At 35.2% G+C, this 18783-nt stretch overlaps 1 protein-coding gene across 1 annotated transcript; it reads right to left on the bottom strand.

Annotated features, from left to right (window-relative positions):
• Nucleotides 1–9508: 9508 nt before the first annotated feature.
• On the bottom strand, nt 9509–11175 carry LOC132745545 (alpha-2Da adrenergic receptor-like). Its single transcript, XM_060734493.1, has one exon. It carries the CDS (start codon nt 10868–10870, stop codon nt 9545–9547), a length of 1326 nt encoding a protein of 441 aa, XP_060590476.1. The 5' UTR covers nt 10871–11175; the 3' UTR covers nt 9509–9544.
• Nucleotides 11176–18783: the final 7608 nt, after the last annotated feature.

Genomic DNA, 18783 nt, shown 5'->3' with positions numbered 1-18783 from the left:
TTCGTCAGTAAAGTTAACAAGAATTAATATGGAGTATATAGAGGATATTTGTTTGTTTGTGTGAAGGATGAAATTTTATTTCATCGGGTGGGCTTTAAACACAGTTATCCCACGTTAAATGGCGACGAAAACTATATGAATTATCGCTTATTTTAATAATAAAAACAAACAATTTTAGTAGGAGGAAAAGTCCAACCATCCATCCATATTTCTGTTACTTACTGCGAATCTATATTAGGCCTGGCTCTATTAAATGTAAGCGGCGGCCATTTTTAAAAGTTGTGTATTCCACCGGAGGAAAATAATTATGTTTGATTCAGAAGGATATCATTTGGATTTGTTACTTATACATCATTTTCAAAGAAAGAAAACTTATTTCAGGATTGAAGCAGACAATAAATAATCGTTGACAGACGTGTAAACATTCAAAAAGTGGCTAGGAAATTACGAAATATTAATTTGTTATAACTTACGAAATATTTATTCTTTGGTAAAATTTATAAAGCAGGATTTGAAAGTAAGTTTATTGTTAAATATAAGTCAAGTAAACAAAACATAAAAAGGTGATTTTTTCAATCTAAGTCTTATACCATAACGTGCTAGTAAAACAATACTGTATTTAACTGTTAATTAAGCCATTAGGCTTATTATCGTTATATTTGGTGGCCAATGTCATTTAAATCAGATCATATTGAATAATCATTTCATTTTGACAAGAATAATTAATAGCATCATATTGTATCATAGTTTTAATTACCTGTTTTAGTACATGTATTTTGAAGTGGCCATTTTGAATTGACCTTTTGAAGGTCAAGGTCAATTTTATTTCTTGGTATCACCCTCATCGTCTTCAGCATACCCATATAAAGTTAAAACACTAAAGTTATTACTTGTACTATAAAATGCCTCTAGCATTCATATTTTCTTAAAATCAGTCCTGTCTATTATGACAGAAAAGATAATCATTAATGCGAAAGGTGCATCTACAAAGCTTTTTATTAATTTTATTGACAAGCAGTAGAGGAATTCACTAAAAACAAATTTTCCTAGGTATGTAAGTAAGTTTTTGTTTTGTTTCTCATTGTTGAGTTCATAAACGTAGGGTTATTTTTTATATTTAAATATAATGTGAAATGAGCCGTGTCATGACAAAACCAACATAATGGGTTTGCGACCAGCATGGATCAAGACCAGCCTGCGCAAGCTGGTCTGGATCCATGCTGGTCGCAAACCCATTATGTTGGTTTTGTCGTGACACGGCTCAAATGGTATTGAATTGATAGACTTCGTTTGATTTGACATTACATTAACCCTTTACCACATATATACGCAAAACAACGCACTTTCGACCCCCCCCCCCCCTTTAGGCATCAAATAGTGAAGAAAAGTCCTATATGGGCCCCAAACATAAGTTTTCGTTTGAGAAATGTTGCTAAAAAAATTGAGCACTTTTTCGGCGCCGCTCCCCATCCAAAAGATACATCAGGGAGTTGCCCTTCTGTAAGGGGGGTTTGAAGGGGGGCGGAGTCCACCTCATCGCCAAGAAAATTTTGGACTTGTGAGAGGCTAAAAATGACCCCAGGTCGATCATAATGTAACGTTTAACCAACGCTGAAAAGCTTTTGACTCTATCTCAATCCCTCGAGCAGTTGCAGCACTTTGAAATAAATTTTGATGGAAAAAATCGAGGCAACATAGTGATTTTTGGCAATTTTGAGATGTCCCCTCGTTGCCATGGTAACAGGAAATTTAAGACTGAGCATGTATTTACAAAGGCAATGGTCCAGTCAACATTTGTGCCAAGTTTGATTAGTATTGAAGCATTTTTCATAGTTTCATAGCAGTTTAAATTGACCTTGTAACAGGAGGCTTTTCAGTGAAAACGGCCATTTTTCACAATATGCTCATGGGGGAAAGGGTCAACTGTGTGTCGTTAAAAAGTGTTTCTTTGGCGCATCTAAAGCATTGGTAACTTTTCCATCTCCCTAAATATATAACGAATGAAAGTTTAAAGGCATATGCTACAGTTAAATAGACATAAAGGCAGATTAAAAACTGCTTAATAGAATTTGTTCAAATTTTGAATGAGCATCGATCGGAAGAAATTGTGTAAGAACAACAATAAATCATTATTAACAACACTGCACCTTTACACTGTTGGAACCGAAATGAATTTACCAGTAAAGAGATACATGTAAGCAAGCAATCGTAACAACTCGGCAATCTCCGTCAAATTCTTGAAGTCGCCCGAGGTGTTCCGATTGATGTTCATGCAAACTGAACCGGCTATATACATGTACTTATGGCTAACTTACTCTTGATATCCCTTGATTGATAGATAGTTCTAAAAAATGGAAGCTTGTTGAAAATTGAATTATACAACAGCAAGTTGAAATTCGGCTTGTAAATATGAACCGCCTCATTGTCGGCTGCTCAAGTTTTTATCTATTTTTACTATCAGCCCGTCAGTTACAAGATTAGAAAAATTAAAGGCAATACCCCACAGGTTAATATTTGCAAGCAAAGTGTGAGATGAATTATCTCCCATATTCAACTCATATAAAACATTGTTGAAACGTTCATTTTTTGCAAAAATTAAATAATTCATTGATTGAAAAGTAGAAAAGTTCTGTAAACTAAACATTTTCAAAGAAATTAAGTAAGATCTTTTTTAAAATTTCATAACAAATTTAAAAGGACGAAAACTTATTCCCCGATTGGTCTGCGTTACTATGGTTGTATAAAACTCTTTTGTAAAAATAGCATCTTTATCTTCTCCAAATCCCTCCAGAGGCGTGCACGTCGCGGAGAAGGCACACGGCAGGTCAAGGTCAAGTCATCTTAAGTACCAGAGGTGATTGGTTGACCTGTCGTGAGTAACTCTGGAGGGTTGGCGCTAATGAGAGCCGTTTATGTTATCGTCAGTATGGAACTTGATGTCTGGACAGTACTGTCGTACTCCTCTACCACCAACGAACGAAGAATAGGCTACAAGAAGATTCAGCTTGACAAAGACGTCCCCGGTGTGACTACCTTAGTGGACCGGCAAGGATGCTATATTCTCGGACAGATGGTTATACCGGCGCCGAGTATAAATAAACTTAAACTGACTGACTGACTGACTGAGCATCTTTATCCCAAAGCCAAAATGAATGGCAAATTTTTGAAAGTCTTCCCTTTTTCAAGGGCGGACAACAATATTGTTTCTGTTATAAAAATCTCTGCCCTGAATATTATGCCAATCTTTTCAAATAAATGTATGTTAATCCCTTTTCAACCGCTTTTCACTTAAAGTAAACGACAAATAATAATTACTTATATTCTATAATGCAATTATTTAAAGTCCAGTCATATAAGTTGATAATTTATGTACTAATGTATTTATTTATCTTTGTTTCTGTTTTGAATTTATGGGGATTCTTCGTTATGCGTTTCGTCCTGATGGAGAAACTTTTCTGTTGTCACCGGACAGAACAGACATTCCGATGTCAGCATTACAGTTTTACCCGGGTTTATTTACAAAGCTGTTTGAGACAGATCAGCCCAGCTTGCATGCTTTTGTTGGTTTGTCTCGTATAGTTTTTACCGTTTTTACCTTTACTGTTTCATTATTTTTCAGATGAATTTTAAAACGCTTTTGGTTTTCCATGAAGCCACATACATGGTTAACATCTTCTGATCATATATTATACATACGTAACATATAATGTATATTCCATCTAAATCATTTGCAAAGGGATCATTATTTCATTTCATTTATCTTTATATATGTGTCATTTCATTTCACCAATTTTCATTGTATATGTAACCCAGTATTGGGATCATTTCCTCATATCAATCATTTACTTTCATAATTATACGAGGGAAGGTCAGAATATATCCAGACTTTTCACTCTCCTCTCTTTCCACGTGCAGCTTTATACACACTTTATATATTGGTGAAAACTACATTAATTCGCCAATAACCATAGGAACTCTGGAACAGGACAGCATATTGCGGCACATAAATCCGAATTTAATATAACCTGCTAAATGGAACAGACTGGGTTCAAGTGATAATATATTGTTTAAGGCCATATGCATATTACTTACAGATATTTAGATGTAACAGAAACTTTTTTAAAAAAAACGTTACACGATCGAAAATATGCGCCGCAATCTGCGGTCCCGTTCTCGAGTTCCTATGCCAATAACGTGGTCAGTTTATTTTCAATGATAGTTGTGTATACACAGTATTTTGCCCTCTGACATATGATATGTGTTTCGTCTATCATGGACTCTTTGTTAAAGGAACAACGCTCTGTAACAAATTTCCCGGTTGCAGAAGGTGAAAAGCCCTGCTACATCTTTCAGAGGCTTTAAAAAGATTTTCTGATAAATGTGTATCACGTTCAACCTTCTACAACTGGGCTTCTCAGAACAAGTATTTGTGACAGGTCTATGACTTGGCGGCTAGCTGAGGCGGTTCCCCCAACAATGGAAGCAAATGTAAAGGGTTTTGTCAACAAAAATCGTCGAGTAACTTTGGAGGAGGTAGCAAACAAGTAAGGCATCGATACACAAGATTTTACACGAACAACTAGGCATGAGCAAGCTAAGTGCAAGGTTGGTGCCTAGACAGTTGTCCGCAAATCAAAAGGCAACCAGAGTAACCAATGCAAATGAACATTTAAGTCGTGAAGGAGATTAGTTTTTGAACCACATTATCACTGGAAATGTGATGTGGGTTCATTATTCAGAACCTGAGACAATAGCTCAGTCAAAGCAGTGGAAACGAGCTGGTTCCGTACCTCATAAAAAGTATAAGCTGTCTCCTTCGGCTGGCAAAGTCATACCTGTTACCTTTTGGGATTCACGAGGAATGATACTTACTTATTTCATGCCAAAAGGCCAAACTGTCAACGCCAAGTACTATTCTGAAGTAATTCTGTAAAATCTCAGAGAAAAACTGAAGCAAATGCGTCCCAGGTTAGCACAGAAAAGTGTCCTCTTTCTTCATGATAACGCCCCTCCCATATCGTCGCAGCTACAGTATAGGGTATCAACTCTAACAAATGGCAATTGTTGTCTAGCCCTCCTTTTAGCCCAGACCTCGCCCCCTGTGACATTTATTTGCTTCCAAAACTGAAAAAAAAATTGCTTGCTGGAAAGAAATGTAAGACCAGGCGGCTTTTATATCTGTTGTTACACAGTACCTAAAACATAGGTCTACGTCATGGTTCACAGAGGGAATACAAAAGCACCCTAGAAGATGGTTAAAGTGCGTAGACGTAGGTGGAGAATATTTTGAAAAAGAGTAGAAAGAATTTTTTTTTTTTGAATGTTGACTGGTTTTCGAGAACGAGTCAAAAGTCCGGATATTTTCTGACTTCCCATCTTATATACATGTTTTCATCCTTTAAAGTACTTTTTTGTACATTTTCAGGTATGTATATTTTTCGTTCAAACAATGGTGGCTTTGGGATCATATTTTTTCAGTTAACCCTTCTTTTTCAAAGATAAAGTTAAGTTTTCTTTTAATTTCAAAATAACTTACGTTTCGCGTATCACGTTTTGTTAGAGGGGGTTCGGGGTTGATACTCGGGGTTGGCTGGCTTTGAGACAGTCGGCTGGGTGTGTCACTCGCTGAAGCCCGTCTGAGTCTAAAACCTGTATAGGTTGGACCTATTTCGCGCCACCCCTAGAATTCGGACTTTACCCACCCGGATTCTTAGGGTTGCGCGATCTGCGGGTTACTTGTCTTGTGATTATTTCGAACTATCCTTTTTACTTTCTTTCTATTTTAAAGAATATCTAAATTGTTCTCTAGTTTTATAAAATCGTGATAAAGATTCATTCTAAAATATATAAATACAGAGCAAATACAAGCTTAATCTTTTATCTTTTATTACTTACATATATTGTTAACCCGGTTTCTCTCTGTTGTTTCCATAAAATACACAGTCTGATAAAATGGACATAACATAATAATAGAAACATTATAAATAACAAGTTTAAATAATCCCATATTTTGGTTTCATTTTGTTTTGTTTAATGTTTAAGGTCTTTCATGAATGTTTGAGATTTGTTTTACCCCAGTATATAATATTTTGTTTGTTAAGGTACCCTATCCATGTTTGATGACTCGCTTCTCATGGGATTGCGAATACTTATCATGTATGTAAAGACAATCATTTGTATATATTTGTTAAGTTTCACCTTTAAAAAACCGGGTCCTACTTCTTTACAGTAGGATTTTTATCTGAAAATATCATGAATAAATTTATGCAAAAACAAAAAAATAAAATTTTTTAAGTCTTCCCTTTTTCAAGGGCGGCAACACTCTGCCCTTTCGCATTAGAGAAGGGGAATCCTGTCATGCGTGTATGTGGTCGCACGGTCACTTTCTTTACAACATGCCCTCGATGCATGTATATGGTTGCATGGTCGAAGGTCTATAATTTAAAATAAAAAAGAATAAAAAGTATAAATATTATTTAAAAAAACTGAATATCTTGTAATAACGAGTTTTAAAGGCCTAACCATGGCTTTCTTACTTCTGTTTTGGAAGTTGAAAGCTTTAAAAACACGTTTCCCCTTTTAATTAGGACTAAAAAAAGCGAAAATTATGACTTTTATACTCTCATTTACAACTTAGTAGGATGATTTACTCAAATTTGGATTAGGAGAAATAAACCTATTTACGACTAAAGCAGTTTTTAAAGCTTACAGGGGACCAAAAAACAACAACTTATTTAGGTCTTTGTAGCTTCTAATTAGGTTTTTCTTAAAAGAGAAAATTAGATTTTTTTTAACGAATTTTATTTTCCCTGTCAGTTTTAACTTCTTATCATGGCATGCAAAGTCCTTATTAGTTTTTTGACATTAAAACGTCATACAAACACAGTAAGGTCAAAAATGACTTTTTAGCTTTAATGTTACAAGAACACTGTTGGTGCCCTTCCGTGTACAAACGGGAATCTGAGCAGAACCACTGACCTTCCGCAAGCTAGCTGGAAAGCTTCATTACATGACCACAAACATGTCACCTCTGTGTCACCGTATGTTTCTATCGCAACGGTAATTCTCTTATCTTTTGTAGAATCTGACAAAAATGCGTATTTAAACATAAGGGGCAGTTATCAAGTCCTGTAATGTCGACACATAATGTAGCAATTGTCTCCCTTAATCTTTTTGATGATGAGAAAATGTAAATGGTCTATGACCGCATTGTAATTTATAAGACTCTGATCGCACTGAATAAATTGCACTTTTCGAAAATTAATGTTAAAGGTGTTTTTTCTTTACTTTTTTCAGTCTCTAACGATTGAAAATATTTTATTAAGAAGGCTGCATTGTAAATAAGGTGTAACGCATCTGTATATGTATTTATCTGTTACAATCTGTATTACTTATTAATAATTATTATTATTTTAAATATTAGTATCAATCAATCTTTCCTTTCGTACGCCAGTTCGAAGTGTACTTCATTTCAACTGGAAACTTTATAGGTAAATATTTCTGACTGGGGAGGAGTACAGTGCGCAAGAATAAGAACTCTTATAACTTTCATAATTTAGTTATTGCCCTTGGTTATTTTTTCATGCTTAAATATTTTGTTATCTTTCATGCCTAATTTTTGTTCGGAGAGTAATTCAAAACGCTTTTAAGATATAACCAATTTACCACGAAACTTCATATTTGAATAGATCTCACAAAGGAGCAATGCAATTCACATTAATGATAACTCTTATCAATTATGTTTTAGTTATTGCCCTTTAGTATTTTTTTTAAATTCTCGTCCGGAGCATATCCGAAAAGTATTTGAGATGTCAGTCACATGACCAATAAGGGTCACTAGGGCAATCTTCCAGTTAAAATAGTCGACGAAGACCTGTGTGTCCCTTCAGGAATCATTTCAGGTCCGAGGACGCACTTTAAAAAGAACCACTGGCCTCCCGTATACAAATTTAATGACTTCAAAGTTATGTATTTTCGTTGCGTAACTGCAAAAGACGCTGTTTCTGTATTGCCTCTTCTGAAGACATGTGTTTTGACAAATTGAATGTAAATGAGCCAAAAAAAAAAACAAAAAAAAAACCCAACTATAAATTCGGTGAAAAGACTGTCATCATTAAATTTTTTTCAAATCATTAGGTCTGAAAATGTGTTTATTTTTCAATTTTTAAAAAGGCCGCAATATAAAACTCGTCATAGATTTATTTATTCTATTTTTGTTTATGCTTTATATCAGTTTTAAATAAAACAGTTCAACAACATTCAATGAAAGTGTTAGACGTGTCCGTCAAACGACTTTCCCCTCATCGTTTTGGGTCCGAGTCACCAATAATGCACGGATGGGCAGCTGAGGTCAGTTTTGTATCTAGAGCAGTGTCACTTTCACTATCTGGCGCAGTCTCGAATTTAAGCGCAGTGTCTGTTGTTTTGTTTGTTTGTTCAACAGTTGGTTACTAATCCGAACCAGCGACCACTAGATTACTAATCCGAACCAGCGACCACTAGATTACTGATTTGAACCAGCGACCAATGGATTACTTTTCCAAACCAGCAACCAGTGGACTACTAATCTGAACTAGTGGTCAGTGGATAACTAATTTGAACCAGCGACCACTGGATCACTAGTCAGGATTACTAATCCGTACAAGCGATCACTGGATAACTTATCCGAATCAACGACCACTGAATACTTAATCCGAACCAGAGACCACTGGATAACTAATCCGAACCAGAGACCACTGGATAACTAATCCGAACCAGAGACCACTGGATAACAAATACGAGCCAGAGTCCACTGGATTACTAGTCCGCCCCAGCGACCACTGGATTACTAATCCGAACAAGCGACCAGTGGATTGCTTATCCGAACCAGCGACCACTGGATTACTAATCCGAATCAGCGACCACTGGATAACTAATCCGAATCAGCGACCACTCTATTATTTATCCGGACCAGCGACCACTGGATAACTAATCTGAACCAGCGACCACTGGATTACTATTACTAATTCCAACCAGCGACCATCGGATTGGTGACCCGACCTTGCAACCACTGGATTACTTATTCGAACCAGCGACCACTGAATTACTTAGCCGCTGCTGTCCCTTTCGAGCTGATTGGACGGACACTCGGTATTGCTAGTAGACAGAACAATATAGCATGATATCCTTAACTCCATAGGAGTCAACAAGCGACGTATCCAGTGCAAATTTAATACTTTACAACAGATATGAAAGATTTTTGTAAAAATCCACTAAAATATCGAACTCAAACAATCGTAAAGCTAAAACTATAATTTTGCTAAGCTGGTTATCAAGTGCTTAATTTTATTAAACAGAACTCTGGTTGACATTTTTAAAATGTCACACAACTTCAAATCACAAAGTTTGTGTTAGTATTGCGCTTTATAAATGAATTGAAATATATGCGCAGCAACAAAAATATCGACAATAAGTAAATCCATCATCTAATCGAAATATGTTAAGAATTAAAACAGTTTTCTTGATAAGAAAGAAACTCTCTGCACTTATGTATCCTTCAAAACTTTTAATATACTCTACAACAGACGAAACAGTTCCAAAATCGTTCACGTACATCGTAAAGAACATCTTTGCAGCTTTGTCTAAATTTTGAATCTGATATCCCGTAAATGAACGGATTTATTGCACAGTTCAGTAAATATGACCTCAGGAAAAACTTACACACGGCTCTCCAACCGTCAGACATGGACTCGTCAAAGTCCATCATCAAACTTCTGGCCAGAAGCAAGGACAGAAATGGGAGATAACTCAACACAAACGCAAGCGAAATAAGAAACATACTATACGTGGCTTTACGCGCACGCGCTCTTCTGATTTTCTTCGATTTTGTCTTTTGAGCCCTTGTCATAGGCTTTTTAAGAATTTCAGTATCCCGCGTGTCGTCTTCAGACAAACTTGTCATTGACTGTTCCTCGGTATCAGTCGGAATATCTTGGCTTTGTTCCTGTGTCGGATTCTTCGGCAGAACGATTCTTTGCTGCTCGCCGAATTTCACTGATTTCTTTTTAAGCGCGTTTTCGCCAAACCGAACGCTTTTCGTCGTGAATATTGACGTCGACGTAATCGGACGTATGTGGTCGGTTTTTCTAGCCATTGATGCAGTTAGGCTCACGTGGCGCTTGATTCTTTCCTTCTCAGTATGTTGCTTTATTTCTCCGCCAATGAAACAGTACAAAATACAGATTGTAAGCAGGGCGCACGTGAACATAACCATTCCAAATGCAACATAGATAAACGCTAAATTAGATTCTCCTAAACTTTTGCGGAAGGAGCATTCGCTGACGTTCACTTTTAGACTTGTTAGTTCAAACTCATAAATGTCATACACTGAGAACACCGGGAGAGAAATAAAGAACGCCGCAATAACGGCTATAATACACAGCAGTCTGGCTTTGTTGAAATGAATTTGCCAACCCAACGGTTTGCAAACTTTACGGTAGCGGTCAACGGAAACAATAACTAAAGTAAATCCTAAGGACAGAAGGGCCCAAAGGTTAAAAAACACCGAAAACTTGCACCAGTTTTTGTTTGTAAAGTTATACTGTTGAAAAGTTGTCACAATTTCACTAGGCACTATAACGATACAAAGTAAAAGGTCCACAGACGCCAAGAAAAATATAAACCATCTCGAGCTGGACATGTCGTATTTTGAGCGATATATGTAACAAACCAGTCCATTTCCTGGAATTCCGAGAATCGATATCAACAGCATGTATATCAACAATGGAACCAGTCTGATCACTTCCGCCCAGTTGGCTTCTTCGAGTAAAACATCCCCTTCCTGTGAATTTCTGTCATGAAAATCCGACAAATTCAACGACTCATTCACCATAGTGAATATTTAATTTAACCTTTTACACAAATGTGATTCTAAATTGTAGACAGACCGGTCAATGTTCACGGAACAGGAAGAGGAAATCCGAATTTAAATTAGAAAAACCAGTCAATGGTATTGTAAATTATTGTAAATATCCTAAATAAAATTCAGTAGCTTTTGCTCATTGTTTTTTTTTATATAGATATAAACAGACTAGGAGTTAGCCTTTCTCTGTACTCTAAAGACTGTATGACTGATGGTTTGTAATGTAATCCTTTTTTGTGATTTCTTAAGTGCAAACACTCAACACCAACACTTGTCAACGAGGGAAAATCTTGCCATTATACTGATTAACAAAGGATAAAATTACTACATAAATTTACATTGTACTTAATCATTGTTTTTTTATATAAATATAAAGAAGTACAGGATAAAGGTTGCGCTAAATATTTTTTTTTCTTTTTCTTAAAGAAGATAGAAATTAATACTGAGGTATTTAGTAAGCGTTTATCTTTTGATAGTGCAACCATTGCTTAAATCCAGGACATTGGTGGATACCTTATCTACATTTTGTTTGCATATGTTATCAATATGAAAACTAACAAAAATAAGAAAATAATATAAAATAAATAAATAAATGAATAGATAAATAAATAAATAAATAAATAAATGAATAAATGAATAAATAAATAAATAAATAAAAGAAACCCACGCGACTGATGGGTATTGCAATTTTATACCATATGAAATTAGGAAATCGTAGTTTGGAGATCATTGATAAATGTAGAACCTTGTATGGGATGAAAGTTGTAGCTAAATATACAATGATAACTCACTATCGATAGTTTGATATGACACCTGCATAACTTTGAAGTGCCGACTAACAATAGAACAGTATACGAAAAAAACACCAGTAACAATTAATGAAGTCGCGGCGAAATGTCGCACTTCGGCATTTAAAAGACGAACTAGGCGGCTTCTGTTGTACTGATTGTAACTCGTCCTTAACTTTTCGCTCAGCCTGTATATTACTAATACATAGATACATATATATAAGGAAAAAACCAATTCAATGTTAGAGTATAGCGACTTCCGGATTTATTAATACAGGGACACTTGATTAACTCTTAATATGGTATTAATTGTTTATTTTGTTATCATGATGACCTAAGTGTCCATTATTTTAAGCGGAAGGCCTTGCGTATTATCAGGTCAATTCGTATAAACGAGCAAAGTGCACGAAATTCTCGTGCTTGATTTCAGGGGGCTACTACATTTTACAGCAAAACGTCCCACATGCCAAAACAGGTTGGTTTTATTTTTCCCCCGTTGTTTTCTTTCTTTATTAAAGGCCAAGATATGATTTTAGTTTTAATTCTTAAAGCTTTTTTATTTTCTGTGTTTCAAAAAGCTGCTCATTGAACAATTACCTTAACCATCTATTTTTCTTTTGATGCTTTTTGGCAATAATTAGTACAATTATATTGAATTTGTATTTTATATAGAAGTCAAAATACTACTTTGTTTATATATATATTTTACTATTGTGACAAATTATTTCTCATTAAAAAATCTATACATTATTGCTAATAGCTGGTGTTAGTTATATTAATATAGTACGTGTTCTTAATTATGCTTAAAGGCCCATAATGCCTCGGAATTGCTTTCATTTTTATTTTTCTTTCTTTTTTTTCTCTTTTTTTTGTAATTTGATTCAGTTTCAAAAAAATATATACTCATTTGCCACATAGAACATGAACTAACTTTTGCTTCTTTTCCTCTGTTTACGATTGGTATAACTATACTGAATTGGTATTTTGTATGGAAGTAAAAATACTACTGTGTTTACATGTTGCTACCTTAACGACACGTTACTGCTTAAATTTGTTTAAACCGTTTATTTGTTTCCTTTTAGAAAAAGTAAAAAGTCGAGAGTTATCTTTAAAGGACACCATTATATTAAGTCACTAAGATTGTAATCGCAATGGACTTATATTTCCACAAAAATACACACAGTTTTTAAAACAGAATAGGAGGCACAGCTTTTCGCTCATTTATTCCACCCTAGGTTTGTGGAATCTTTTTGCAAAACAATTACATCTGATGAGTTTCAAAATAAACGAAGGGAGAAAAAAATCTCGATATAACCTAACAGAGCGAAAAATAACTCCACGAACTAGAATAAATAGTGGAACAGGGCAACAAGTCGGCTTATAAAACAATTATAAATTGAGATCTCATGTCCAAAAATGTTACATTTCAAATTTTCGCAGTTTATTTTTCAATTGTACTTTTAACATATTTAAAACAACGCAACATACTTGCATGTATTCATGATTTCCACTTTGCTCTTTGAACTAGCTGTCTAAATGTATATGAGCCACGTCACGTCAAAACCAACATAATGGGTTTGCGACCAGCATGGATCCAGACCAGCCTGCGCATCCGCGCAGTCTGATCAGGATCCATGCTGTTCGCTTACAAACTCTATAACAAGTAGAGAAACTGATAGCGAACAGCATGGATCCTGATCAGACTGCGCGGATGCGCAGGCTGGTCTGGAGCCATGCTGGTCGCAAACCCATTATGTTGGTTTTGTCGTGACGCGGCTCATATAATAATAAGCCGTACTCTTAAAATGATTGGCAGATATTAAGTGAAGGTCATTCAATGTCAAGATAAATGAATTGTGTAATTACAATAAGGAAAGAAATTGTATGTGTACTGAAACTGCTAACTCAAGATTTAAAAAATTAAAAGTTTAAAACACTAGTAAGCGTACAAATTACAGTCTTTTGTTCGTATTATTAAGGAAGACGGATCGTTATAAGATCGAAAAATAACTTTTAAGTGTCTCATTAACCAGAGACACTCGGGGGCCAGATCCTGGTGCCACCTTGTGAGGCTCTTGACAGTTCTCAGTAACTTATATGACTGTAACACAAAGTCGGCATCTAGAATCACACAGTATGTGATAAAGATAGTTGTCCCGCACGAGAATTGACTAGCGCGAAGCAATGTGGGTTCTGCGTCCATCACACGAGTGTATAGGTTATTAACGTCAATAAAGCATCAATTTTCAATGTAAAATAATTTCAATATAATCCGTAAAACGACTTTATAAAGTTAACGCATTTAAAATCAATATCGTATACTCTGATACAGAATGTGACAGACTGCGCTTGCACTTTTGGCGCCAAAAAACTTTACCGAAGAATGACGGGAAAAGCCGAACAGTTACGATTGTGTTTATAAGAAGTCACTATTTCAATTCCTGTTGTAAACTCAAACCATTTAGTTCTCAGCAAGTGTACATTCCATTTCAACGTATACCAAAGCAGTTCTGAATAACAGATATTCCATATATAAATGGCTCGTAAGATGTCGGTCAACTCCGCCACTTCTCGTAATCGGCACACTTTGGCTATGGAAAATATGTCTGACAATCATAATCAATTTAAAAATGCCCACTGATGTAGAAAAATAAACAATTCCGAATAAATGTCAACCGATAGACATTAGTACTTTCGAATAATTAAATAATGTACTGTTTACTTTTATATCGAACGCTTTGTTGTTGTTTTTTTTTAATTAGGCAAGCTTTTCTTCGATATATTGTAGTAAACTTAATCAGCAACAGTTTTCTTCCAGCATTAAATTTCTATTTCTTTACATGTTTTCGTAGCGTAGATTTGACTGAAATATCGTATCCGTTGCACAGGGGTTTGGCATATTGGGGTGATAGTATACAAAACTAAAAACTAATAAAAAATAGACTTTTTAGATTATATGTTGATAACTTGAATCGTTTAATGACATAAATCCAATTTTACGTAGGAGTACATATACGAGTGCAATGATATGCTGCAATTTCCAAACCTTCACGCCAACCGAGATTTATTTTTATTGCATTATTGTATAAACTTTTGTTTGAGCTGAAAGTACAGAACTGAAAGTACAGGGAACTACTTGAATATATACATTTTTTTTTATTTCAATGTTTTGACACCGCCCATAAGGAAAAAGAACAGAATGTAGAAAAAAACAGGACAATTATTATGTAGAGGAAAAATGATACAGACATCTAGGAGCAGGACGTCTGGGGTTATGTTTTTGTTGTTGTTGTTTGTTGGGGGGTTTTTAAAACTTTTTTTGTTCTTTTTTTCTTACCTTTGCGTCCGGTTATCAAGGTTATATATGATATAGATCTTAATAAATACAGGCATTTCTTGTTACAAATTGTTAAATCGCTCATATCTGTAAACTGTTGTTTTTTTTTTTTTTTTTTTAAATAATAAAGTCTTGTCGGAAATTTTAACATGAAATGAAACATTATCTGGTTATAAATAAAAATATTTCTCAAAAATAAATTCTTACAGACTCGTATTTTGAAAAACCAGCCATTGGCACGGCAAGCGGCAACTAATTGGTTTCTTGTAAAAAAAACATGACCTATATCAAAAATGCTTACAAATGGTTATAAAGAAATCAGAATGGTCAGAATTGCATCTGAAGGAATGATATCCATATCCAAGGCAAGGGGAAAAGTCGAATTAACTTTTTTATTTCAAACTACATGTAATAATCGTTACATGTGTTTTACAAGTATGTGCTACACGGATATAGAACAGCTGTTAATTGAGATTATCCTTCTAAAAATAGTAACAGTTTATATAAACTTTTAAATATATTTCATATGCAGACATTTTTTTAGAAAACACGTTTTCTTTCATTCTAATCCGGTTTTTATAAGAATATTTAAACTGCTTTGTGTATATTACAAATCGTAACATGTGTATATATATTCTGAGAAATAAAATATGTTAAAACTAAACTAAAAACGAAACTAGTGTTTTATTTCATTTTGTTGGGGTGCCTCTGTCAAGGGAGATAAATGATGGCTTCAACATTCTAGAATGTTAATTGAGTTACTCCCCTTGGCATAATAGAATATCATAACAGGAAATATATAGAGGATATTGAATGACTGTAGTTTAATACTAAATTTATTGAACGAGTTGAATAAAATCATATTATGCGAGCCTCTGGCGAGCATAATATTCTTTTATTCAACGAGTTCAATAAATTTAGTATTTAATCTACACGAATATATAATATTCTATTTATCACATATATAAAATAAGAACAGTAAAATGTTAAAATGAGTAATTTTTCAGTGACGCGCCTATAGTGTAACGCTAACATAAGCGCGCTTTAACACTATGTTTCTATACAGCGCAAATGACGTCACGTCAAAGTGTTATTACATTAGTGTAATATCGTTTTTATTAAATGGCTTTATTACACTCCTGCGCCGCGGTTTATGTGATAAGACCATTTATTATTAAAAGTGATTCTGAAGAAGAAAAGAGATACTATGTCGTGGTCACGAAATACTATATGTCGTGGCCACGAGTTACAAAGTCATTGCCACGAGAAAATTAAGTCGACGTGGGAACGAGATACTATGTCGTGGCCATGAATTACTAAGTCGTGGAAACGAGTGGTAACCACGAAATAGTTAAGTCGTGTGCATGAGATAAATAACCAATCAGATTACACTATTTATATGAATTTTCCTAATTAACTAGACATGTGTACAAGAATGCCCCTACTTCACCTGCCTGTAAAAGTGACATTTATACAAGTTATTGATTGGTCAATGATTCTACATTTAGCGTCATTGTGACCCTGATTTTTTTACCCAATGGCCTCAAAATTATTAGGTGTCATCACGGATTATAGTAATGTAAATCCGTGGTGTCATCTACTGATCAGGAGCAATGATCTCACTAGGTTGTATAAACCATGGCTTATTCCTTCTTAATCATTCATCAGACAAGGATTTTACATGAAGTGTCATGTTTACCTAGAACCTTGACTCAAACATCCTTATAGACTACTGCCCATGGGCCTTGTCCCTACCAAAAAAGATAAACCAGGACTAATTCCTTCTCAAATTATCGTTTATGCAAGGTTAACAGGCCGATGTACGTACAAACTGACCGATTCTATAATAGAATTGTCCCCACAAAGGGCTATAACTTAGTCAAAGTTAATGTCTGATTGATGGGCCTTAGAAGGTGACTTTCTAATATGATCCTAAAGACATGTATCAAGTTTAAAGTGAATACTACAGTATTTTCAAAGATTAATGTTCCATGTAAAACTTTAAACAGAATTTTTTCTAAGTTTACAAAATTCATAGTGTAATCTGACTGGTTAATTATCTCGTGCGCACAACTTAGTTATCTCGTTTCTACCAGGGTCTTTCAAATAGAAAGACCCTGTTCCCACGACTTAGTAACTCGTGGCCACGACTTAGTAACTCGTGGCCACGACTTAGTAACTCGTGGCCACGACTAAATAACTCGTGGCCACGACTTAGTAGCTCGTGGCCACGACATAGTATCTCGTGCGCACCACTTAACAAGGGCGTAGCACCCATTACGCACAATACGCAATTGCGTATAAAAAAAATCCGAAGGTAAAACAATAAAGTTGAGAAAATCTAAGTTTTAATGATTTTATCGCTATAAATCTAGATCTCCATTTCTGTTTTTACAAAATATTTCGTTGCGTCATACTGTCTACAATTGTAAACTATGATTGCGTCACTATGGTATGACGTTTAGACTATTAATTATCGTAATATATGTGCAATAGGAATTTAAGTTTCTCGTTAACTCGAAGCATTTACAAACTTATTACACAGAGATAAATGAAAAGCTCAGCATTAATTTATCTACAAACTACTCTCATAATAACTTATCGTTGGTATAAAGATAATTAAGACTATTCTTAAAGATTTACACCAATCCTTTCTAAATCGTTTCCTTTGGAATAGCTCTGTTTTAAAAAGTCTTAAAATCTTTTAAGTTCTAGATTGAAATTTTAAAAATCATCAACTTTGGGGCAAAATTTAATTTTTGGTGTGTTGTTAGAACATTGTCAACATGAAAAGAAACATCCGCCAAATTCCAGGACAAGCGACCCTGCTTATGGAACTTAAACAGGACCCCATTCAAATCGATAATGAATCTGACCAGGCAGAAACAAAACAGAATTCACAAGACCTGGCATGTGACCCTCCTGTGATCAGCAAATCAGATGCCAATGTCGCGTCTCCTTCTCTCCCTTCTTCTGCTCCGTCCACCTCCTCCTCTTTGTCTCCCCCTGCTTCTTCTCCCCTCAAGAACCGCAAGAAGCTCCCTAGGAGCACGATTCCTGGATATCGGAAGTATTGATATGAGAAGCCGACTAAGAATGCCAGATTCTAAAAAAAAATTGTTGTCCTCACCAAACGGCTCGAGCCACATACAGGTTGGGTTGCACCTCTCAGAGAACTCGAAAAAAGGCACAAAATAGGCGAGTGCCAGACTTTGTGTTTGAGCAAGAGAAACACCCATCTTCTTAAGATACATCCCTTTTTTGATGGGGTACATGTATTTTGTGCTCAATGTTTTGCCTTTAATGCGGCTGAAAATGTGCTTGTTGCTCGTCTGTTGATTGACTGGAGCAACGCAAGAATAGTCGTTGATGGGCACACACACACACACTCAAAAGAACACATGAATTCCATCACAAGAGCCGACCACTTTGTACGCATCTGGGAGGAAGAGCAGAATGTGGTCGAGTTCGGATCGACGGCCTATCGGCAGAAAGTACAAAAGAACAGGGAGAAGTTAGCAGCCATCATTGAGGCCATATTTTTTGTGGGCAACAAAATACATCTATGAGTAAGTCCGATACTTTCTCATCAACGCCTGAGGAGACCTATGGAGTGACCATTAAACCATTTACTGTATCGTTGTATCTGGTAATTTCCCTAATTTCTTACAATGGAATAGAAGTGTTCTCAGAGTATAATTTTTCTTGTGCATTTGGAAATAATACATACACTTGGATAAATAAGACTGAAGGCTTAA

Source organism: Ruditapes philippinarum, unplaced genomic scaffold (genome assembly GCF_026571515.1).
Source record: "Ruditapes philippinarum isolate M1 unplaced genomic scaffold, ASM2657151v2 ctg1988_1_1_1_1, whole genome shotgun sequence".
Lineage (NCBI taxonomy): Eukaryota > Metazoa > Mollusca > Bivalvia > Venerida > Veneridae > Ruditapes > Ruditapes philippinarum.
This window is presented reverse-complemented; position numbering and strand designations above follow the sequence as displayed.